The sequence below is a fragment of the Eptatretus burgeri genome, chromosome 12 (genome assembly GCF_056783735.1).
Source record: "Eptatretus burgeri isolate ZD-2024b chromosome 12, Ebu_testis_v1, whole genome shotgun sequence".
NCBI lineage: Eukaryota > Metazoa > Chordata > Myxini > Myxiniformes > Myxinidae > Eptatretus > Eptatretus burgeri.
Genome location: NC_140972.1, coordinates 99,071,856 through 99,098,023, shown reverse-complemented (window position 1 = coordinate 99,098,023; position 26,168 = coordinate 99,071,856). Strand labels below are relative to the sequence as shown.

The following is a 26,168-nucleotide window of genomic DNA, read 5'->3' as shown; positions in this document are numbered from 1 at the left end:
GCTGGGCCGGTTATTTTGAGCGGTTGTACCAGGCTGATCCCCCAACTGTCGAGTTGGACGTCAAGGGTGTTACAGTCCCTGTTGCTGACCCTCGAATCAACTGTGGTCCACCTACGCTTGTGGAAACACGGGCTGCGGTGAACCAGTTGAAACGGGGCAAAGCTCCAGGGATCTGTGGCATCCATGCCGAACTTCTCAAGGCTGGTGGAAATGCTGCACTTGTGTCGTTGCATGCAGTTTTGTGCTCTGCCTGGAACACAGGCATCATCCCAACTGACTAGAAGAGGGGCCTTGTTGTCCCTCTCTGGAAAGGGAAGGGTGATCGCCAAGACTGCAACAACTACCGAGGGGTGACGCTGCTCTCAGTGCCGGGCAAGGTCTTTGCTCGGATAATTCTCGATAGGGTTCGCCACCATCTGCTTGAGCACCAGCGTCCAGAGCAGTCAGGCTTTACACCAAAGAGGTCAACGATTGACCGTATCCTTGCACTTCGTGTCCTCACCGAACGCAGACGAGAGTTTCGGCAGGGGCTGCTTGCAGCCGATGTTGATCTCTGTAATGCGTTTGATTCAGTGAATCGGGATGTCCTCTGGAGGATTCTTGGTCTTCGTGGGGTGCCACCAAAACTGATCGATCTGATGTCTGAACTCTACTCTGGTACTGAGAGTGCTGTGAAGTGTGGTGGTACCATCTCTGACTTATTTCCAGTTGTTACTGGAGTTCGTCAGGGATGTGTACTTGCCCCCACACTTTTCAGCACTTGTATGGACTGGATTCTAGGGAGGATATCGGAGAGATCAAGTTGCGGTGCGTCATTTGGGAATGTCAAGATCTCGGACCTTGACTTTGCAGATGATGCAGTCATCTTTGCGGAGACTTTAGACATCCTCTTGGGGGCCCTCGAGGTGCTGAATGAGGAGTCGGAGCCGTTGGGATTACGGGTTTCTTGGGTCAAAACTAAGATCCAGGCTTTCGGTGACATCTTGGATGCTGCTGTCCTGTCTGTGTCTGTTTGTGGTGAGGATGTTGAGGTCGTGGAGAGATTCACTTACCTTGGCAGTGATATTCATGTCTCTGCTGGCTGCGAGTCAGAGGTCAATAGACGTCTGGGTCGGGCCTGGGGAGTCATGGATTCACTGGATCTTGGGGTGTGGCGCTGCCGGTACCTGTGCGGGAGGACGAAAGTCCGAGTCTTCAGGTCCTTGGTACTTCCAGTCTTGCTCTATGGGTGCGAGACTTGGACTCTGACCAAGGATCTGAGACGGAGACTTAATTCCTTTGGTACCAGGTCTCTTCGGAGAATCCTTGGCTATCGCTGGTCGGATTTTGAGTCCAACGAGCGGTTGCTGAGAGAGACTCGGATGAGATTTGTTACCTGCATAGTCCGTGAGCGTCAGTTGCGGCTGTATGGACATGTGGCTCGTTTTCCTGACTCTGATCCTGCTCACCAGATTCTCTCAGCGAGGGAGTCTCATGAGTGGAGGAGGCCAGTGGGTCGACCACGTGCCTCATGGTTGCAACAGGTTGACCATCATCTCAAGGAGATGGGGATGGGCCTGGCATCTGCCTGGGGGATGGCCAGACGGAGGCCCCTGGAGTACCGGCGGAAAGTGGACGCAGCGACGTGCTGTTCTGGCACATGCTCCCATACCTGACCTGACCTGCCTATATTCTAATCAATACAAGATGGAGAAGTGGTGTGCAATCTGCCAATACTATGCCAGGCACAGACTGTGGCAGATCATGAATTCCTTGTGGTAAAATGAGTGAAATTGAGAAAGGTGAAAACATCAAAAACTCTCACCAGATATGATCTTGAAAAGGTATCTAAACAATATACGAGGACGACTGAAAAGTATCCGCAACGATTTATTAAAAACTGTGTTGTGTTGACTACATTTCTTATTGGACTTGCAGGTACAAGCACGAACTGTCTGCACCATTGTCAAGCAGTTTCAACCTTGAGCAGTCAGTAGTTGTGTCGTTATAAGGAAGTTAACATGTCTACTCCGCTGTCCATTTGGACTAAAGAAGAGCAGTGTGCAGTGATATAATGTGTGGCCTGAAGGTGTACCGGGGCAGAAATCCATCGCAGACTTTCAGCACGATATTGGAACAGTGCCTTACCACAGTGGAGTGTGTATGATTGGATTACCATGTTCAAAAACGGTCCCACAAGTGTCACTGATGATGAACGATGTGGACGCCCATCCACGTCCACAACAGAAGAAAACATTGAATGAGTCCGCACCATGAGCGGATAACCGACGGTCGACTATTGACGAAGTGGCACAACATCTGAACATCAGTCATGGTTCTGCACATTAAATCATCAACAACCGACTCTTGGCTTTCATAACGTTTCCACAAGATGGGTTCCAAAACAACTCACAGAAGAGCACAAGCGCAACTGTGGGACAATCTGCCAAAGTCTGTTGAACCACTTTCGTCATGAAGGGAATGTTTTTTTTTTGAGACACATTGTCACTGGAGACGAGATGTAGATCCACCATTACGAGCCAGAGAGCAAACGCCAGAGTATGGTGTGGAAGCATCCGGCATCACCAGTCAAAAAGAAGTTCAAAGGTCAACCATTGGCCAGAAAAGTGATGTTCACACTTTTCTGAGACTCACAAGGCCCAATTTTGGAACACTATCAAGAGGGGGGCACAACGGTAAACGGTGTCCGTTATTGTGAAATGCTCCGGGACCAGTTGAAACCGGATATTTGATGGAAATGCCGAGGGTACTGTCAAAAGATGTTGCGTTACAATGCCCATCCATACTATGGAAACCCTCCGGCAATTGAACTTTGAGGTGTTGGAGCATCCTCCATGCAGTCCTGACCTGGCCCCTTCGGACATTCACCTGTTTGGTTCACTCAAAGAGGCCACCACTTTGCCAGTGACCAACAAGTGAAAGAAGCAGTGCATGTGTGGCTCATCACTCAGCCAAAAACGTGTTTTTTTCTCAGGGCATACAGAAGCTTGTGAACCATGGACGAAGTGTGTTGAAAAGGAGGAGGACGATGTGGAAAAATGATGCTCTTCTACATGCTCAATTGTTGTTATATTATTTAAATACAAATATAATGCAGATTTTGCAGAACTGGACTTGGTTGATATAATGCCAGACGAATTGTGGTCAGAGGTTGAAGACATTTTAAAGTAAGAGGTCCAAAACAACATCCCAAAAACAAACAGAAAGAAGAAGGTTAAATGGCTGTCAGAAGAGGCAATAAATATTGCAGAGAGAAGAAGAGAGATGAGAACCATAGGCACTCAAGAGAGGACATCAAGTGGCTAAATACTGACTTCCAACGACAAGCTAGGAAAGAGAAAGATTGACATTTGATGGAGGTATGCATACATATAGAAAGTGACAACAGAGCAGGAAAAACAAGAGATCGTTTCAAAATATCAGAGATCACAGGAAAGTTCAGGTTTAGGATTGGGGCTCTTGAGAGTAGAACATTAAAATATTAAAATTTTAACATTGATCTGAACACAGATCTGGAGCAGGATTGTGACCTAAAATGTGGAAGCAGTCTCCATACCATTGCCAGAGAAAGGGGAAGCAAGAGAATGTTCAAATAACCAAACCATTGCTTTGATTTCACATGCGAGCAAGATATTGCTAAAGATCATTCAACACAGAATAGACGACTTCTTTAGAGAGAAATACCCGTTGAGCAAGCAGGTTTCAGGAGAGGAAGAGGTATTAGAGATGAAACCTCAAATCGGAGGTGAATCATGGAACATTGAACAAGGGAATATCAAAGGAAGGTGTATCACTGTTTTAAATATTATAGCAAAGCCTTTGACTGTGTTGATCATGCTGAGAGAAATGGGGATGTCAGAGCATCTGATATCTACTGTATATATTGTAGCGTCGACAACTCAAATAACATCGAGCTCGTCGTGGTGGGAGGGGAGAATTTCACAATGTCCCGAGCGGCTTAACTCCTGTGGAGAAATTCCGAATTAATGGTGGACAACGCACACGAGAGTCACGAGGAGAGACACGAAAACCTTACAGCTTTTAAAACCAACGGGTTTGTTTTCCAAACCACAACCAATAAACATAGGGGCAATACTCCTGGGTGCTCACCTGGTAGCGGCTGGATAAGATAACGAGGCAACCACCGGTAGGGATGGATGACCAACAAAATATGTAACTGAGAAGAAAGTAAATACCGATGGAATTTTATTTTATTTTTTAACTGTGAACAAACTTTGATTTATCACGGGTGATAAAGTTTGTGGTCAAGTTTCATTTAAATTGTGTGTGTGGTTTCAGAGAAGAAAGCAAATACATATTTTGAGGGGCAACCCCCATGTAGAATCCTGTAGACCCCAATTTTTAATGTCGTGAGCAAACTTTAGTACATCACGGGTGATGAAGGCAGTGGTCAAGTTTCATCAGGATTGCGTGTGTAGTTTCTGATAATAAAAGCAAATACCTCTTTTGGGGGGTAACCCCCCCATACCCCAAATTTTCTAATGTCATGAACAAACCTTGTTACATCATGGGAGATGAAGGCGGTGGTGAAGTTTTATCAGAATTGCGAGTGTAGTTTCTGAGAAGAAAGCAAATACCTATTTTAGAGGGCAACCCCCTAATAGACCCCTTTCGACCTCTAATTTTTTAATTGCATGAACAAACTTTGGTCCATCACGGGTGATGAAGATTGTGGTCAAGTTTCATTGAAATTGCGTGTGTATTATGAGAGAAGAAAGCAAATACATATTTTGGGGGGTAACCTCCCTTGCACCTTCTTAGAGCCCGATTTTTGTAATTTCATGAAGAAATTTTGGTACACCACGGGTGATGAATATTGTGGTCAAGTTTCATCGGAATTGTGCGTGCCATTTCAGAGAAGAACGCAAATATCTCTTGGGGGAGGGGGTTTCCTCCCCCCCATAAACTCCCACCGTAGGCCCCCTCTCAGACCCCGATTTTTTTTTTTAATGCCGTGAACAAACTTTGGTTTTGAGGGGGCAACCGCCGTGGACCCCGAGGCCCCAATTTTTTTTAATGAACAAACTTTGGTACATACACGGTGATGAATGTTGTGGTAACATTTCATCAAAATCATGTGTGTAGTTTCAGAGAAGTTGAAATTATTTGTGGACAAACGGACGGACAGAGGAACGTCACGCCATCCCATAAGCTCCCTGGATCTATGTTCCAGGTGAGCTAAAAACCAGAGATTATTGAATCGTGAAGAGATGATGGTGGGTTGGGAGTGAACAGAATGGAATGCATGTAATAAATAATTGTGTACAATGAGGTAAAAATGAATCGAAAAGAAAAAGAAACTCAGTCGCCTCACTCACGAGGGGAAAACTCAGTCACAGATGGGGAAAAGGGAACAAAAACCAGGGGACTCAGCTCTGGCGGCAGCGGGGACGAACAGTTGATGAAGAGGGATGAGGAACAGGACGATGAGGCAAAGCACACGAGCAGGTTGATGAAACGGGGCAAGGCAAGGACAGCAGAATGGGCAGAGGCAGGATGACCAGGCACAGGACAAAGACAGGCAGGCAGGACGACCTCCTTAAAAGTCTCCTAATTCTCGCACAAACCAAAAACTCCCATCCACGTTCTCCTCAAACTTTCTTACCCTGTCGTCTCCAACGCTCTCTCCCACTGACCATTTAGCTCCTTCCTTTCCTCTCTATGGGCAACGCTCTCCCCCCCCCCAAGCGAACCATCGCGCTCGTTCATAGCTCCGTCCCCCCCCCTTTCGTGCTTAGTCTCCCAGCACTTCTTGGTAGAGGTTGACAAAGAGGTGATACACACAATTTCCTTAACCATAATCCCCAACTAATTATTACCTCACACCACCCCCTGTATGGTGTACATGCAAACAAGACAATTTTTAAGCTGATATTTCCCTACTTATACATCGAGATGGCTACCGACTCGCACACGGACCATTCTACTCTGTTCATTCCAATCTGCTCTATCGGGATATCTAACACCCCCCCCCCCCAACAAATATAACAGCCCCCCCTCTCTGGAGCCACATTTCCTGAAAGGTTCAATGCAGGGGCAACAGCTGTAGCTTTAACATTTACAGACTCACACCTAATTAACCTCAATGGCATAAATCAGGAGGGGCTGTGGGAAGCGAGCTGTAGCTAACTAACTTACCTAACCTCCTTTCCGTACTATCCCCTTAATTGCAAACAAAATTCAACACTTTACAATTTTTATATACAACGGTCTTCCCTCTTGTCTCCACGCTCCGATGTCCTGGGGCAGGGAGAGAATTGCTTCCAAAAACAATGAACAAACAAGCAGGCCTACCTTAACCACAATTTACCTGAAACAAATCAAACCCTCATCTACTTGACCACATTCCCCAGTGGATGTCACCTGCTCCAGCTGTCAGCTGAGCCCAAATACCCAATTTTAAAACTACATATCCAATTTCACGGGCTATCTGCCCTCCATAGTACATATCAAGTCACATGTAATGGGACCGAGTGGAACATTCCCACATTCATACACAACAACAAGAACAACCACTACCATCACATTCCTTGCAAGGCCATGGCTTCATCTTTAAACACTACAGGTGTGGCCCTAACCCAGCAGCAGGGAGGTTCTGTACAAACAAGATGGTGGAGGCGCTTCAGGCTGTTGTGCCCACAGTCCAAATGCAGTTGTCGACCTCACGACGTCTTGGGCTGTATACATACCCATTTGTTGTGGATCGACCCACGTCCATAGACCAGCAGAGCATGGTCGCCACATGCTGGCTATCCCAGAGTCAGGGAGAGGCTGCAGGCTGCATGCTCAGGTGGTCACCTCATCAGGTCCTTATAGGCCCTCAGTGGCTCCGCTATCAAAGCACGACCCACAACACCTCCCCTTAGTGGTTTGCATGGTACACCATGACCGGTGCTCAGAAGAAATCACCTCGGACCCCCAGAGGTCTCAATCCCTCCAGGGTCCGGCAACCCCACCGGCCCGAGATACTGACTTGGACGGCACCCCGATGGACAAGGGACGCTACACTCCACCAGACTCCCCATGGGGCCCGGGTCGTGCCACAGGACCGATGGTTGGACCCCACGTCCAAATTCTGCCGGCGCAGCTCCCCAGCTCAACACAATCTTCCAGGGGGGAAATTTCCCATGACGCCGGCCCCCTTAACCTCACTTGGTTCAAATCCTACAGCCTGGGGACCAACACCCACCAAGGCTGCTCCAAAACAATTTCCCATTATTATTTTACGTTAAAATTCTTGACCCCGTGTTTCCAAATGCGGCTGCATATAATTACCCCATTATTGGACTTTTCTGCTCCCTCCTGCAGCCGCTGCTGGCATTGAGCCTCCTGCTCTTCCTTTCCTCCATGGTCACGAGTCGCCAGCTGCTCATGACTCACTTCTCCTACCTCAGTAACAAAAACAAGCACGTTTAACAAGCAATTCCAATTGAGGCTCCAACTGACACCGGCCCACATTGGCCTGTATCTATTTCTCAGTGCCCGACTGTTTAATTTCCTTCTTCTTACCCGTTGCCCCGTGGCAGCCAAAACACTCTTCGTACGTTGTGAAGCAATAATCCCAGGCACCGAGTCAGGATCCACCCCGAACAGCCCCAAGAGCCGACACGACCTCAGCTCACACCCGACGACTGAGGCAGCCTCTCTCTACAGCACGAGCTTGGACCTGCACACCAGCAGTCCAGCCTCGCTCCCATGAGCAGGTTCATCCATTGCCCTACATGTCGCAGGCTCGGGCACCTGGCTTGCCGGGTCAGGTTCGACCGCCTGCATGTATCTCGGACCGCGTCGCACACTGACGGGCCCCGGTGTACCAGAAGTACCCCTGCCGGGTCCAATCACACACCCACGAGTGCCACACCGTAAACCACGGAGGTAGCCTCGCACACCACGGAGTCTCACCCCTCTTCTATATCCTCTTTCTGGGACAGAACGGCATCCACACAAGCATGATGATCTTCCAAGCCATTATTATTGAACAAACATGTCCCCGGCTCCCGTTCCCCAAAGACCTCCTCATTTCTGTTCATTTTGTTTTCCAGATCGCCTTTATTTCTATCCATTCGTTCTCTGTGATGTTTATCCCTTCATTCTATATTTTTTCATTTCTCCCTTCATTTCCATATTAAACTCATCCATTTTATTAATTAATCTCTCCAACACGGCCAGGATGGTCATCGCACCCCCTTCCTGGCTTGACGACTCAGAAATGGGTGAGGTTCTTACCCTAATCTTAGTGGTTCCCAACCCAAGCTCACTTCCTTTCTTCTTGCCGCTTCCTCGTGCCGCTATCTCCTGCACGAGCTCGGCACGGCGGGAGGGTAGAATCTCGCGATGTCCCGAGTGGCTTAACTCCTGTGGAGACGTTCTGAATTAATGGCGGCCAACACGTGCGTGGGTCATGAGGACACACAAGAAAACCTTACAGCATTTAAAACCAAGGGGTTATTTCCCAAACCACAACCAATAAAAACTCGGAGACGGTGGCAGGTTGGGAGGGAAGGAATGGAATAAAAGTAATAAATAATTGTGTACAATGAGGTAAAAATGAATCGAAAGAAACTACGGTGCCTCACTCCTTTCTCAGTTACAGACAAGGAAAAGGGAACAAAAACTGGGAGACTCAGCTCTGGCAGCAGGGGGGACAAGTAGGTGATGAGGGACAAGGAGTAAGATGATGAGGTGAGCAGACGATGAGGAGACAAAGCACATGGGCGGGTCAATGAAACGGGACAAAGCAGGAACGACAAAATGGGCAGAGGCAAGTAGGCAGGACGACCAGGCACAGGACAAAGACAGGCAGGCAGGATGAACTCCTTCAAGCTCTCCTCTTTCTCACACACACCAAAAACTCAGCCACGTTCTCCTCAGACTTTCTTACCCTGTCGTCTCCAATGTTCTCTCCCACTGCCCGTTTAGCTCCTCCCTTTCCCCTCTCTGGGCAATGCTCCGACCCTCCCAGGCGATCCATCGCTCCGCCCCTCGGGAGGTGTTCATAGATCCGCCCCCCCTCTTTCGCGCCGGGTCTTCCAGCGATTTCCTGGTTGAGGTTGGCATCGAGGTTATACACACAATTTCCTTAACCATAATTATATTATCACCACCACCCCTGTATGGCACACATGCAAACAAGACAATTCTTAAGCTGACATTTCCAGACTTATACATCAAGATGGATATCCACTCGCACACAGACCATGTTACTCTATACATTCCGAACAATACTTTACTATAAGGGAGATGTTTGTCTGTGTGCCACCATTTTTCTCAGATATGGCCAATGAGATCATCGTCAAACTTCCGGAGGTTCATCAGTGAGTGCCGGGGAGTGTTTTAGGCCAAAAAAAAAATTAACTAGAACTGCCACTTTATATCTGCTGGCAGTGATGACCGGGTACGCAGACGTCTACCTTTGATACAACATGAAACTTTCTGCAGATGATAGTTGCAAAGTTTCCCTTCAATAGGATAAGTGATTCCAGAGAAAACATTATTTAATAGTGACACAAATACAGCCCTGCTTCGATACAGCGTGGGACTGACTCGTTACGAACCGGGTAACACAAAGTGTTCAATCCATGTATTCCGTATGCAGTTAGCCCTTTTTCCTGTACTGGGGACATTGTCGGTATTAATTGAATTGCTATTCCTATACCCTCAAACACATGCAGGTGCAGCCAAGTGAGCCTTCTGGAAAAAATAAAATCGAAAAGTTCTCAGATTAAAATAATTAAATAATTCTGGCTGCCAAACCGCGTGGCCAATCGAGTTGAAATTTTAAACCCACGTTTCACATCTCGGCGAGATTATAATTTTGAAGTTTCACATATATTGACAGCGGTTCCAGAGTAAATATCACTTAATATTTCCCCTTCAATCCAACATGGCTGCCAAACCATGGGGCTGATCGAGTTGAAATTTAAACCCTTCATTCCACATGACTGTTCCATCACAAACCTGAAGTTTCACATTTATTCATGCAGTAGTTCTGGAGTAAACATGAATTAATATTTTCCCTTCAATCCAATATGGCTGCCAAACAATGAGTCTTACATCAAAAGGGGGGGGGGGGGGAGAACTTTTTGTTCGTCATGGAGAGGCGGTCATACTTGGAGTTTCGCCTCGATCTGTTCAGCCGTTTCAGAGAAGAAGACTTTTAAAGTTATTAATTTTCAATCCAATATGGCTGCCATACCATGTGACCTATTAAAACATAAATTTAAATTCTCCCTCTAATGGGGAAGTGGATTATGCTTGTTAAGTTTCGTGTTGATTGGACAAGGTGTGTGTTTCTATCCAAGATTGCCTTCAAACCATGTGACATCATAATTTTTACCGTATATGCAGGCATGGGGGTAGATTATAGTTGCCAAGTTTCGCTTCGATATGTGATGTGGTTCCAGAGAAAACATTATTTAATACAATTCTTGAATCCAACATGGCTGCCAAACCATGTGACCTCTCAATTAGAAATTAACAAACTTGTATTCACCGATAGTGTGCAATACGTTTGTTAAGTTTCCCCTTCCTCTGACCAGCCATTCTGTAGATGTTTGAAGGTTTTAAGGTAAATTCAAGATGGTCGCCAAACCATGTGACCTATCAATAATAAATTAGCAAACTTGTACAAGGATGTCATGGGGAATGTGGGTGTAAAGTTTCACCTCAATCTGTTCAGCCGTTCTGGAGAAGATGTTTTTGATTTTTTTTTCAAAACAAGATGGCTGCCGAACCAAGTCACCTATGACATCATAATAATTTTTTTCTATGGTGATTTGCTGTGTCGATGACGCTCAAGAAATTTCAGATTTTTCCCATGCAGCGTTCCACCGGCATACCGCTTCACCGATGCCGTCACGAAAAATCACCCGTGTTCCCCATGGGGAGTTTATTAAAATGTATGAAGCAAATTTTTTTTCCATTGCACGGATTCAGAGATGCAGAGGTCCAAAGTTTATCGGTTTTTTCAAGATGGCGCCTATACCACGTGACCTATGATAGCATACTTATTTGGTAATTATGACATCAAAAAAAAGATACATACTATGGTGAAAATTGTGTCGATCGGACTTACCGTTCCTGAGAAAATGATTTTTAAAGCGAAAAAGCCTGCAAATTACCGGCGGAAAAAGAAAAATAATAAGGAAATAAACAGAAGAAAAACAATAGGTTACCCAGTCCATTAGACTGGGTACCCTAATAAACAGAAGAAAAATAGGTTACCCAGTCCAATCGACTGGGTACCCTAATAATAAACAGAAGAAAAACAATAGGTTACCCAGTCCATTAGACTGGGTACCCTAATAAACAGAAGAAAAACAATAGGTTACCCAGTCCTGACTGGGTACCCAAATAAGAAATAGAAAATTTTGGAAATAAAAGTTTTGTTTTTTTTAAGATTGATTTTTTTCTTTAATTGCTTTCTTGTATCCAAGCCTTTGTAGCTTTGTAGAAGGTAATATTAAATGATCCCAAACCTCATTGCTTTGTGGCTGTAGGGAAGCGTTTTAGGCCCCCACAAAAAAAAAAAATAGAATAAAAATTAATTTGATTTCTTCAAAATGCCAACAGGATTAAAACAATACCGGGCAACACCAGGTACCCCAGCTTGTATGTGATAAGAAGTCTACACTAAACAAGACGCTTCAGCAAGAATATAGTGTGGAGAAAGAGAGAGAGAATGGTTTAGAAATGGATAATGGATTAGACAGGTGTGCATTCTCTCTCCTTACTTGTTCAACCTGTATAATGAGTACATCATGAGGAAATCAAACTTGGATGACAGATGCTGGAGTCGGGATTGGAGGAAGATGATCACCAACCTAAGGTATGCTGATGATACCACAGTCTGCAGCAGTTTCATCAAGTCCTATTTACTTTCTATCATCAGTGAAAAAGGAAAATGAAAAAGCTGGTCTTTATTTAAACCTAACAACAACAAAAATAAGTAAAAAAACCATCTTGCCAAAAGGTGACCACGCGTGACTTCTTTAAGGTCACACTGAGGTGAACAGAGCTGCTATCCACCAGGAGCGACTCCTTGAGGAATATCTGCCTACGAGAGATTCCGGTGAGAATCGTTCTACAGAGTAACCATGAAAAATATGCTTTTGCCTCATTACGTCACCAAATGACGTCATAATGTCTCAAGCTTGACATATCTAATCTAGAAAGCACTCATCGAGGTGTTCAATTTGAGGTACTACACGATATGGTTCCTAAAACTTGAAAATTTGACCTTGGGGTCAAATATGTTTGACCTGAGGCGCTAACCATGAAGGTCAAGGCCAATCGCCACCAAAAATTAATCAGCTGAGCACCAGACCATGAACTATATTCCCATGAAGTTCGAAGACGATCCGATCAAAATTACTCAAAAAATAAGGGTTTCGTCGACTCCCCTGATTTGCGACAAAGTGACCTTTTTCTTTGACCTTGACCTTCAAAATTTTATGCGCTAAAAGGGACCTCCTATAGGCCTCTGATATGCGAAGTTACAAAAATTTCCAATGATAACTGTGCTCTGCAGAATTTTTTATACGTGATTACAGACAAACAAAAAAAATAAAAATAAAAAACATACAAGCTGACTAACATATCTTGCAAAACTTCGTTTTGGCAAGATAAAAATCTTATCAATATTGTTACGCAAATGGTCCTTCGTATGCTGCTAAATATACGATTAGCTCAGATCCCCCATTAAATGCATGTTTAGCGAGGTTGTTGGTAAAATGGACGTTACTTGTGTGTCGGGCGGTGTAGGATGCATGTTATTGTTCATGCAGTGGTGGTGTGTCGAGAGCTCCCTCTTCTTCCTCCCCATCCCGGACGAGGCCCCGCCCAGTCGGCTGAGAGGTTGTGGCCAAAAAGAGGAAGTGAAACTGAGGGGAAGAGTTTGTCGGCTTTGAAAAGGGGGAGGAGCCAGTGTCTCACAGCGAGCGAACGAGGACCTGGTAAAAAGAGAGAAAGGATTCGGTTTGGGAAAACAGTCGCTCTCGAGGTGTGCTCGTGTTTCGAAGCGAGCGAATGAAGGAGGGACAGTGTTGGATCTGCCGGGAGAGACGCTGAACCTGAGCGTGCCGAGTCTGCATTTTTAGCAGTAAGAGAGGCTGCCTGCACGTCGAGTCGGTGATCGACTCTTATGAGGAGGTGATTCTGCCGTGAGAGAAACGGCAGCCGGCTTTGAGAGTCGAGCGTAGAAAAGGAAAGAAAAGGTGATTCTGCAGAGAAAGAAACTGAGAGGACGGAGTTGAGAAGTTGGGCTTCGAGGCGGGAAGGCAAGAGAGGAAACGACGGAGCCTCTGAAGGTCCTTACTCACCTCACGGCTCAACACGTTTGTAGATCCGCCTGCGGAGCTTGGCACCTCGATTTGGGCCTTGTCTGGTGCACAGGCCAGGCCTGGATTTGTATGCTGGACCTTGACAGAGATCAGCTGAGGCCCATCGTTGATCTGACGGTCTTGTGCCGTCGACCTTGCGCGGGGTCAGAGCGCGCAGTGACCGTGTGCTGTGCGGAGAAGAAGGGCAAGCGCAGTCTTGCCACGCGGCATGTTCGAGTTCGAGCTGGGGGCTCGAATCCGTGGACATCCGCTTGTTACGAGCGACATTCGTGCTTTTTGACACTTTCCTCTCGTCCATGAAACCTCACCAAGTACTCTGTCTTGTCTGCACGTGTTGTATAAGGAATATCTCAGTAGGGACCCCCTTGAAACCTGTAATCCGTAGTTCCCTAGTTAAGAACTGGTTAAAGATTGTTAATAAAAACATTGTCATGAATGTTTTGCTTGTGTCGTGTTCCCCGATGTTCCCCAATAAATCTGGTTGGTTCGTATGAAGTTGCCACTATGGATTAATTTGTGTCGAGTCGAGGAACGATCCATTCATTTGGCATATAAAACCAAAACGGTTACAGACTGGCAGAAAACGTTCGGCATCCGACAAAACCAGTCTGTAACCGGGATTCTATTTCCCCAACTGGTAAGGTACAAGGATTACGTTGGTATCGCGATTGAAGACGCGTGACCCTAGGCCTGTGCTGAGCCAGCCGGCATTATAACCCCAGAGACGGCGGTGGTGAGGGTGGCGCCAAGAGTCGGGTGAGAATCCCGCCACCCCGGACCTGCAACAATATGTTCTGATTTGTAGACAATCAGGTGGAAATAGTGGAAAGTTCCAGGTTTCTAAGAGTGAATGTGGATGAGAAATGAATAGACCATTGGCATTGGGGAGAACAGCAATGTCAGGATTGATAAGGATCAGGAAAGACAAAGATGTGGCAATACAAAGGGGAGGCTGGTGAATGCTCGGGTATTTCCAGTTCCACGTATGGATGCGAGTCATGGACAGTGAAAAAGAAAGAGACAGAAGACTGACAGTTTTGAAATGTGGTGTCTGAGACTTGAAATGTTAAAATTTTGATGGAGTGCAAGAACAACAAACAAATCAGTGCTTGAAGAAATTAGACCACCATGTACATTCAAATCGCTGACGCTGAAACAGAAACTGTCATACTTTGGAAACATCATGGATGCAGAAAATGAAAGTCTGGAGAAGTTAACGATGCTGGGTATGATTGATGGAAGAAGAGGCAGAGGCAGACGATGTATGCGCTGGATAGGGTAAAGGCTGCAGCCAAGCTGTCTCTGCCAGAGTTTCAGGAAGCAGTGCAAGGTTGAGATGTTTGGAGAAATCTGATCATGAATGTCACCCACCAGATAACTAAATAATAAAAAAGGCAATGTCCATATGATACTCATTAACTGTCTAGCCTGGGTTTGAATCCTGAATCGGCTATAAACTGCCATCCCGGTGTTTCACAGGCAGGGCCATTCATCAATAGGAGTGCCGTCCCTCCGGTGGACGTTAAGCCAGGAGTCTCGTCTGCATGCATTGGTTGGTGGTAGTTAAAGATCCCACACATCCTTTGTGATGAGGTGGTGAGCCATCGCTGGAACAGGATTGTAACCCTTTGCCAATGAAACTGCCTCGGCAGCCTTAATGCACCTAACGGCACGAGGATAAACAAACAAAACAAACAAAACAAACATCAATATGCCTCCCCAAGGTTATAACAATGATCTTTACATGGAATTTCAAACTTTGGATAATTTACAGGGATCATTCAACTCATGATCACAGCTTTTGATTGAATGAATCACTCTGAGAGGCCTTCCTCATGCTTTGTCAGTGATAGTAACAGGAACATCTGAAATAAAAATGGCTCCAGAACCAGCCTTGATGAAGGATAGGTTTGTCAAGGAGAAATACAAGTTGTATAGTTTATTAATAACAATGATGAATCAAAACAAACCTATGTCAACAAAACAAAGCAAGTACAAAATAAAGTTATTAAACAAACTAAAAGGCCCATTTTTGTACTGCTACTTGTGGACAAGGTTTCAATAGACCCCATCTAATTAACATTGGAAAATGTGAACCTGCTGTGGCCCTTTTAGCCCCAAACTTACCCACGTTGATTTTGCGAAGCGATGTCCAGTTATATTTCCAAAGTCCTTGCAGGATGAATATGTTTGACACGTTTCTCCAAAGTTCCGAGCTGTAGCTTTCTGTTCTGAACTCGGTTCACAAATCTTGAAATCATGTTGCCGCTGCAGACAAGATGGCGGATAACCATCGTTTGTTTGTTGGGCCTCCAATTCCCTTTGACCATGAAGAACGTTCCTTTCACCTTTTTCACGATATTGGCACCTGCCCAGTTTTGCGCTCTCGAGCGTGGCAATGGACGAATCGGCCTGGGACGACACCTTGCAAACCCTCGCTCCTCGCGTCCCTCGGTGTTCGACATTCGAGCGAATGGGAGACACGTGTAGGAGATTGCAAATTCTATCCAAGGCTTCCAACAACCGCCTGTCACGATCGTTCTTCACCTCTGCACACATCATTTTCTCAGAGTGACAAACTATCTCTCCTGGATGCTTGCATTCCAATGTCAAATTCATCGGTTTTGTATCGGGTGCTTTTGGTTCGATTTTTTCCCTCAATGGCAGCACAGTACCCGTTCCAACGAGTTGCTCTTTATCCTGTGCGGCAGCATCGGTCACGATGCTCCTGCCAAAGGCAAATTGTTTCATCACATCCTTGTATGCCACTCGATCTGCACCTATCACAGAGATAGGAACAGTATCTCCCGATGTACCCGAATATGATGTCTCATCTCGCTGGTTGCATCCTGGAATATTCACGAAATGCCGTCCATTGGAGCTTCCTGACCTGTATCCATCTGTAGTAGTTTCACCTTCCCGATTCCTCACACAGATAAAGTCAGTTACACTGTGTGATGTACCCAGCCTTTGTACGTTTACATCTTTACAACCGGTCTCTTGATTTGCACACGACTTGCCTTCTCTAATTGAGCCTTGCTTACATTGACTACCATTGGAACGAAGAACACCACAGACTTCGGTAAGTGACACATATCCATTGCCTTGAATCTTCGACCCGCCTTCGACCTCTGTGGATTTGCACAAGACGGGGAGTTTGTCAGACAAACTGCTGCCGTCTCGACCATTGTGAATACCAACACCGTCTGATTGCGAGAAAGCCAGTCTTTTTCTGTTCGCACCCAGATAATGTGAAGGAAAGTTCTGTTCAACATCATACTTTGACAAATCTTTGCATTTATTCGCTCCTTCATACAATTGTGTTGAAAAGGTGCATTTCACAGTGGACTGGGTCTTGTTATCGTGTTGCCTGGTAATAGAGTCCAATGTCGACGTTTGTGGTGATCCTGGCCGTCGGATTTGCTCGTCTACATTTGAGGAGTCACTCTGCTTCACCGGAAGTGATTTCCAACACGTTTTTCCTTCGCTCCCCCATGTCAAACCTGTGGTAAGAAGGAAATGCAAAAACACGGAAAGGTTTTAAATGAAAATTAACCAAAAAATAAATAAAATAAATAAATCACGGAGTGAACACTGCACAATCTCTCTTAGCCATTCAAGTCTAACAGGTGGCTGTACACCTGACATCATCATGCTGGAGCACAGAAAACAATACGCATAAGGATTTAAAGGGTTTAAAGGTAAACCCTACATTCTGATAAACATGGGACAATTACCAAATGCCAACAGCAAGCAATCACGCTCCCATCACAGACAGGAACGAGAACGACACTTGGTAGAGCACATACCTCAGGCAGGCTGAACATTTTACATTTTATATCCTACAGTACTGATAATTTGGACCTCCAACATCTAATCGGCTTGTTCTTGTCACCTATACAACTCATCCGCCAAGTTTTGTTCGAATCCATCCTTAACTTTTTGAAAGATAGTGCGATTAATATCGTTTTTAGCCCCATCTCTCAATGGTGAAGAATCTACTAGATCTGGATCTGGATCTGGATATTCACCAAATTCTAATCAATTCATCCTTTTCACACAACCAACCTGCCCACCATGTTTTGGCCGAATCTGTCCATAACTTTCTGAGATATCCTGCTGACAGAGAGGCAGACAAACATGGGTGAAAACATAACCTAATAGAAAACATAATGGATTAATGAACAAAACACAGGGTATGTGAATAAATAAAAAATGTCATTTCCATTCAGGGCTTCCTTATCGCTTGCTTCACTATTCTTGACCTGCACGCTATGTGGTAAGTTGGTCTTGCATGAGCTTTAACAACCTCTGCACAGAATCAATATCATAAAAAAGAGCAATCAGAGCTTGCAGACCCTCGCCAAGACTTCTTTTGAGTCGTGCATTTTTATAAGTTTAAGGGTAAATCCAACATGGCTGCCAAACCATGTGACCTATGATGCCATAGGTGGAGAACTTTTTGTTCCTCAAAGATGGGCGATCATACCTGAAAGGTTCACCACAATCTGTTCAGCAATTTCAGAGAAGATGATTTTTTAAGGCTTTTACGTTAAACATAAACATATATATATATATATACATATATATATATATATATATATATATATATATATATATATATACAGTCAACCCCCGCTTCATCGCGGTTCACCTATCGCGCCCCCGGTTCATCGCGGGTTTTCCCTTGGAACGTAACTATTTTTTTCTGCGGATTCCCCCTGTATATCGCGGTAATAATATATAAAATAGAAATTATTTAAGCAATAAATTATAACGCGTGGTGCACGACCAGTCACACAACGCACGAGACAAAGTTTCGCTTGTGAACTTAGAATATTTTCTACGTTTTTTTTCTCCAAGCCCCACGATGCCGCCCAAACGCCCTGCACCTTCTAATATAAGGCTTCTGGCAAGGAACCGAAGCGCCAGAGGAAGGCCCTGGGATGCTCCACGAGAAGGTTAAGGTAAAGGTGCTCGATATATGCTTTGGGAAGGAAAAAGGTTTGCCGCCGTTGGACGAGCATTGCTCATACCCAGCACCTCAAAACCGACCAGACCAGACTAGTCGATCTCCGGCACCTCAAACCCAATCACTGCCGAACCGACCAGACCAGACGAGTCGATCTCCGACACCTCAAACCCAATCACTGCCAAACCGACCAGACCAGACGAGTCGATCTCCAGCACCTCAAACCCAATCACCCCAAACCGACCAGACCAGATGAGTCGATTTTTTGGGGGAGGCGTCCATTCATTGCGGATTTTCACTTAGCGCGGGGAGGTTTGGAACGTAACCCCCGCGAGAAACGGGGGATTACTATATATATATATATATATATATATATATATATATATATATATATAATAGGACAACTTGGAGCTTATTGGGGCCTGGCCTGTCACCACAATTTGGTAGCATTCTGACTGGCGGGTCTGGAGAAGAAGATTTTTGAATGAATTTACACGATGGCCATTTTAACACTTCTGGTCATGTAATCGGCATGGCGTCCAAAGTTGTAACCCAAATCTGGTAGCATTGTGACTGGTGAGCCTGGAGAAGAAGATTCTGAAGGAATTTACAAGATTTTTTCCAACAATTGATTAAGGCAGCCATTTTGACACTTCCGGTAACACGATCGGAAAGACCTCTGCAATTTAACATCCCAACCCTGGCCTGATGTTGTAATCACAATTTGGTAGCATTCTGACTGGTGAGTCTGGAGAAGATTTTTGAAAAAAATTAGGAATCAGCCATTTTAACCTTAAAGTTATATGACCAGAACGAACTTTGCAATCTCTGTTACCAGTCAGGAGTGGAACGCTGCTGCAAAATTTCAGCCGGATCGCCCTAGCGCTTTCACCAGAAAAGTCGAAATAGGAGACGGACAAACAGACAGATGGTGCACAATGAAAACACCTTATCTGGAATTTAAATTCCAGATAAGCTAATAAAGACTAGCGAAGCACATGACCGATGACATCACCAATTTCCCCTCACACCCAATTTTTCCAGAGATGACCCTCAAAATTTTTCAAACCGATTCAATAAAGTGTACGACGGATGCAATTATGACATCATAACATCATCAAAAAAAAATCACTTATTCCCCATGAGGAGTACCTCACATGGTCCAAGTTTCAAAAAAAATTTCCAGAGTGGTTTCAGAGATAGAGGTCCAAAGTTTTTATCTTGCCAAAACGAAGTTTTTGCAAGATATGTTAGTCAGCTTGTATGTTTTTTTTATTTTTATTTTTTGTCTGTAATCACAGATAAAAAAATTCTGCAGAGCACAGTTATCATTGGAAATTTTTGTAACTTCGCATATCAGAGGCCTATAGAGGTCCCTTTCAGTGCACAAAATTTTGAAGGTCAAGGTCAAGGTCAAAGGTCAAGGTCACTTTGTCGCAAATCAGGGGAGTCGACGAAACCCTTATTTTTTGAGTAATTTTGATCGGATTGTCTTCAAACTTCATGGGAATATAGTTCATGGTCTGGCGCTCAGCTGATTAATTTTTGGTGGAGATCGGCCTTGACCTTCATGGTTTGCGCCTCAGGTCAAACATATTTGACCCCAAGGTCAAATTTTCAAGTTTTAGGAACCATATCGTGTCGTACCTCAAATTGAACACCTCGATGAGTGCTTTCTAGATATGTCAAGCTTGAGACATTATGACGTCATTTGGTGACGTTATGAGGCAAAAACATATTTTTCATGGTTACTCTGTAGAACGATTCTCATCGGAATCTCTCGTAGGCAGATATTCCTCAAGGAGTCGTTCCTGGTGGATAGCAGCTCTGTTCACCTCAGTGTGACCTTAAAGAAGTCACACGTGGTCACCTTTTGGCAAGATACGGGTCACCCTGCGGGTAACATTGGTTTATTTCCTTTTTTCCAACATGGCTGCCACACCATGTGACCTATGATGTCATAATTATCATTAAAACATTCTACATGAGTGGTCGCACCGAGGGTGAAAAGTTTGTGTCAATCAGATAAGCGGTTGTAGAGAAAACAGAGAAAATTAGCACGGACATGCATACAAACGTACGTACGTACGGACAACCCAAACACATAATGCCTCAGGTGACTTCATCAACATAAGCATAAAAAAAGTTTGTATTACTTCCTCATAAAGGTAAGGGGGGGGGGGAGCTATATCACTCCTTTCCACAGCTTTTCCCCCCAGGTAACTTACCATAACATTTACTCTCCAAGATAGAAAATGAGGACTTGTACGTTTCTGGATCCATTGGAATGTAGAAAAGCTTTGAGCTGCCAGGTGGGTTGTATGGGCACAGCATTGGCCACTCTGTCTGAAGCAGACAATGATTAAGATGCAATATCATCATTATTATCAACAAGATTTTAAAGTACAATACTCCATTACATTGTGGTGAAGTGTCTGTTTGGCTTCCACCCAGGTCAGGCTGCTTGTCATAAATGCAAGGATGTCCTCAACCTCAAACTAAAGTATCGCTCGGTAAAGCGCATATGCACCTCCGCCAGGTTGAGCAGTTTACCTTTTGTATCTCACTGATAGGGCAGATCTGTATCCAGACATCTGGACATGAACCAATATCTAATCAATTAGTCATCGTCACCGACCCAACCTGTCCACCAAGGATCATCGGAATCAATCCACAACGAATTGAAATATCGTGCTACGTTCCGTTCTTGGCCTGAACTCTCAATGGCGACGAATTATTGGAGGATTTAAAAAAAACCTCTCGTAACCGGATTGGGATGTTCACCAAAATGTAATCAATTCGTCCTCGTCGCACGCACGCACACCTGTTCACCAAATTCCATCCATAAGATATCCTGCTCACAAACAGACAGACAGAAAGAAAGGTGTGAAAATATAACCCCCGTACACCTTGGGTGGTGGAGGTAACAAGAGGTCAAGCACTTTCACTGGACATCTCATGTATTTTAGATCAAAGTTAGGTGACATGCAGTACAGTATACTGTTCGCCTTTCTTAACTCGATACAGCTCTTGACATTCTCACCAAATTGGAACACCATTAGATATATGAAGCGCAAGTCAGGGGATGTCTCAAGTCACTTTGTTTTAAAAGATGGGATCAATACCTGCTCGAAAAACAAAATTACAAGGGTGGTCGTGACACCTTGCAAGAAGCAAATACACAGGTTTGTGGTGGAAGTGAAAGTGAAGTTGTTTGAGCTGAGCTGTCAACCTTTTCGAGAATTCGGAACATTCTTTAGTCTGAAGCTAGTGAGTGTCGTCTTCAGTGGTTCAGAATAACTAGTGAGTGTCGTCTTCAGTGGTTCAGAATAACTAGTGAGTGTCGTCTTCAGTGGTTCAGAATAACTAGTGAGTGTCGTCTTCAGTGGTTCAGAATAACTAGTGAGTGTCGTCTTCAGTGGTTCAGAATAACTAGTGAGTGTCGTCTTCAGTGGTTCAGAATAACTAGTGAGTGTCGTCTTCAGTGGTTCAGAATAACTAGTGAGTGTCGTCTTCAGTGGTTCAGAATAACTAGTGAGTGACCCTTCGAGGGAAACAAGTGTTCACAAGGCTCGAAGAGCAGCCGAGCTGCACGAGTACAACTGTCAGTGGACGTAGGAGCCTTTCAACCTCTTCCATAACAGCATCCTGAAAGTAAACCTCACCAATGACAAAGTGTTATCAACCACCAAGATATCAGGATGTGCTTCACCAACATGATGATCGTATGGTATCACCATTAGATTTGATAACTCGAGAGAATATCAATTTGATATTTCGGAGAACCTCGCCAAACGAGGATCGTTGGAGAGTTAGAGGGGTACACATCCTGCTGAGGGTGTTCCTCACCAAATCAGGTTCCTTACAGAGGGGTACACATCCAAGTGAGGAGGTGTACACCATTCTTCCTCACCGAGGAACACCAAACCATGTTCCTTACAGAGGTGTACACATCCTGCTGAGGGTGTTCCTCACCAAACCAGGTTCATTACAGAGGGGTACACATCCTACTGAGGGTGTTCCTCACCAAACCAGGTTCCTTACAGAGGGGTACACATCCTGCTGAGGGTGTTCCTCACCAAACCAGGTTCCTTACAGAGGGGTACACATCCTGCTGAGGGTGTTCCTCACCAAACCAGGTTCATTACAGAGGGGTACACATCCTACTGAGGGTGTTCCTCACCAAACCAGGTTCCTTACAGAGGGGTACACATCCTGCTGAGGGTGTTCCTCACCAAACCAGGTTCATTACAGAGGGGTACACATCCTGCTGAGGGTGTTCCTCACGAAACCAGGTTCTTACAGAGGGGTACACATCCTGCTGAGGGTGTTCCTCACCAAACCAGGTTCCTTACAGAGGGGTACACATCCTGCTGAGGGTGTTCCTCACGAAACCAGGTTCCTTACAGAGGGGTACACATCCTGCTGAGGGTGTTCCTCACCAAACCAGGTTCCTTACAGAGGGGTACACATCCTGCTGAGGGTTTTCCTCACCAAACCAGGTTCATTACAGAGGGGTACACATCCTGCTGAGGGTGTTCCTCACCAAACCAGGTTCCTTACAAAGGGGTACACATCCTGCTGAGGGTGTTCCTCACCAAACCAGGTTCATTACAGAGGGGTACACATCCTGCTGAGGGTGTTCCTCACCAAACCGGGTCCCTTACAGAGGGGTACACATCCTGCTGAGGGTTTTCCTCACCAAACCAGGTTCATTACAGAGGGGTACACATCCTGCTGAGGGTGTTCCTCACCAAACCAGGTTCATTACAGAGGGGTACACATCCTGCTGAGGGTGTTCCTCACCAAACCAGGTTCCTTACAGAGGGGTACACATCCTGCTGAGGGTGTTCCTCACCAAACCAGGTTCATTACAGAGGGGTACACATCCTGCTGAGGGTGTTCCTCACCAAATCAGGTTCCTTACAGAGGGGTACACATCCAAGTGAGGAGGTGTACACCATTCTTCCTCACCGAGGAACACCAAACCATGTTCCTTACAGAGGTGTACACATCCTGCTGAGGGTGTTCCTCACCAAACCAGGTTCATTACAGAGGGGTACACATCCTACTGAGGGTATTCCTCACCAAACCAGGTTCCTTACAGAGGGGTACACATCCTGCTGAGGGTGTTCCTCACCAAACCAGGTTCCTTACAGAGGGGTACACATCCTGCTGAGGGTGTTCCTCACCAAACCAGGTTCATTACAGAGGGGTACACATCCTACTGAGGGTGTTCCTCACCAAACCAGGTTCCTTACAGAGGGGTACACATCCTGCTGAGGGTGTTCCTCACCAAACCAGGTTCATTACAGAGGGGTACACATCCTGCTGAGGGTGTTCCTCACCAAACCAGGTTCCTTACAGAGGGGTACACATCCTGCTGAGGGTGTTCCTCACGAAACCAGGTTCCTTACAGAGGGGTACACATCCTGCTGAGGGTGTTCCTCACCAAACCAGGTTCCTTACAGAGGGGTACACATCCTGCTGAGGGTTTTCCTCACCAAACCAGGTTCATTACAGAGGGGTACACATCCTGCTGAGGGTGTTCCTCACCAAACCAGGTTCCTTACAAAGGGGTACACATCCTGCTGAGGGTGTTCCTCACCAAACCAGGTTCATTACAGAGGGGTACACATCCTGCTGAGGGTGTTCCTCACCAAACCAGGTTCATTACAGAGGGGTACACATCCTGCTGAGGGTGTTCCTCACCAAACCAGGTTCCTTACAGAGGGGTACACATCCTGCTGAGGGTGTTCCTCACCAAACCAGGTTCATTACAGAGGGGTACACATCCTGCTGAGGGTGTTCCTCACCAAACCAGGTTCCTTACAGAGGGGTACACATCCTGCTGAGGGTGTTCCTCACCAAACCAGGTTCCTTACAGAGGGGTACACATCTTGCTGAGGGTGTTCCTCACCAAACCAGGTTCCTTACAGAGGGGTACACATCCTGCTGAGGGTGTTCCTCACCAAACCAGGTTCCTTACAGAGGGGTACACATCCTGCTGAGGGTGTTCCTCACCAAACCAGGTTCATTACAGAGGGGTACACATCCTACTGAGGGTGTTCCTCACCAAACCAGGTTCCTTACAGAGGGGTAGACATCCTACTGAGGGTGTTCCTCACCAAACCAGGTTCCTTACAGAGGGGTACACATCCTGCTGAGGGTGTTCCTCACCAAACCAGGTTCCTTACAGAGGGGTAGACATCCTACTGAGGGTGTTCCTCACCAAACCAGGTTCCTTACAGAGGGGTACACATCCTGCTGAGGGTGTTCCTCACCAAACCAGGTTCCTTACAGAGGGGTACACATCCTGCTGAGGGTGTTCCTCACCAAACCAGCTCAAATTAAAGTTTTTGTTCGATGAGAAAACAAATCAGTCTCTCTGGCGATCTTCCCAAACTTGTTCCTCCAGCAATGATGTAAATCTACTTATTCCAAAAACCTCGTTATTCGCGCTTTGTTGTTGTGGCGTCGCCAGGGACGAGCTCTCTCTGGTCTCTCAGCAAGCCTGCCTGGTCTGACGTTCGGATTCAAGTGATTCCCACAGGAATTAGTAATTTGTTCAGGTTGCTGTTGATAACTCACCGACTCTTCCATATTTATCAGACACTAATTAATACGAGCGGACAGGACACTCGGCTTAACGTGCACACGACAAACGGCATCAAGACGAGGCAGTTCAAAGGTGGGATCGCTCTCGCCATGTCTGCCTTGGATACCGAGGGCGCAAAACACAACAAACTGGAAATACCTGCACCAGGTAGTGGATACTACTTGTAACAGCGCAGGGAACACCCAAACACCAATTTCAGGACGAGAAAGAAGAAGAAGAAGAAGAAGAGCAAAAGACAATGAATTCACAAAAACCGCCGCACGGGTCCAACTCTGACTCTCGCGAGATCTCGGCGGATTTGAACGCGATGACGTATTTGGAGAACGGAACGGATGTAACAACGTGATGACGTTGGCGATCACAAAGACTGAATCTTCCTCTTGCTGAAAGGGTGAGCTTCTCCAAGGCGTGGTGATGGCCATTTTTATTACCCTCGCCACAGGAGAGGGTCTTGTTTGTTACTTGGCAATAAAAACACAAACAAAATTGACAACTATGTTGATTGCCTCCATTTGTGTGTGTGTTTTTGTTTGTGTGTGTGTGTGTGTGTGTGTGTGTGTGTGTGTTTGTGTGTTTGTGTGTGTGTGTGTGTGTGTGTGTGTTTGTGTGTGTGTGTGTGTGTGTGTGTGTGTGTGTGTTTGTTTGTGTGTGTGTTTGTGTGTTTTTGTTTGTGTGTTTGTGCTTGTGTGTGTGCTTTTGTTTGTGTGTTTGTGTGTGTTTATGTTTTTGTTTGTGTGTGTTTGTGTTTCTGTGTGTTTTTGTCTGTGTTTGTGTGTGTGTGTTTCTTTGTGTGTGTGTGTTTGTGTCTGTGTTTTTGTTTGTGTGTTTGAGTGTGTTTTTGTTTGTGTGTTTGTGTATGTGTGTTTGTGTGTGTGTGTGTTTGTTTGTGTGTGTTTTTGTTTGTGTGTGTGTTTGTGTTTGTGTGTGTGTTTGTGTGTGTGTTTGTTTGTGTGTGTGTTGTGTGTGTTTTTGTTTGTGTGTTTGTGCTTGTGTGTGTGCTTTTGTTTGTGTGTGTTTATGTTTTTGTTTGTGTGTGTCTGTGTGTTTGTGTTTCTGTGTGTTTTTGTCTGTGTTTGTGTGTGTGTGTTTCTTTGTGTGTGTGTTTCTTTGTGTGTGTTTCTTTGTGTGTGTTTGTGTCTGTGTTTTTGTTTGTGTGGTTGAGAGTGTGAGTTTTTGTTTGTGTGTTTGTGTATGTGTGTTTGTGTGTGTGTGTTTG

The 26,168-nt window shown here is 45.4% G+C and overlaps 1 protein-coding gene across 5 annotated transcripts in view; it reads right to left on the bottom strand.

Annotated features, from left to right (window-relative positions):
* Window positions 1-25,251, bottom strand: part of LOC147016225 (uncharacterized) — a 78,922-nt gene extending 53,671 nt beyond the window's left edge. For 2 of the 5 annotated variants that reach the window (XM_085849061.1, XM_085849064.1), the window contains exons 1-4: window positions 25,091-25,251; window positions 20,562-20,679; window positions 15,489-16,864; window positions 8,903-9,061 (exon numbers count right to left, since the gene is read on the bottom strand). In XM_085849061.1, the coding sequence (XP_085705187.1) occupies window positions 8,903-9,061; window positions 15,489-16,864; window positions 20,562-20,667 (1,641 nt within the window). In that variant the 5' untranslated portion in view covers window positions 20,668-20,679; window positions 25,091-25,251. Of the gene's footprint in view, window positions 1-8,902; window positions 9,062-15,488; window positions 16,865-20,561; window positions 20,680-24,781; window positions 24,890-25,090 lie in introns of those variants that run through there. The other 3 variants (XM_085849062.1, XM_085849063.1, XM_085849065.1) reach the window with 3 other exon arrangements.
* Between the last annotated feature and the right edge of the window lie 917 nt (window positions 25,252-26,168).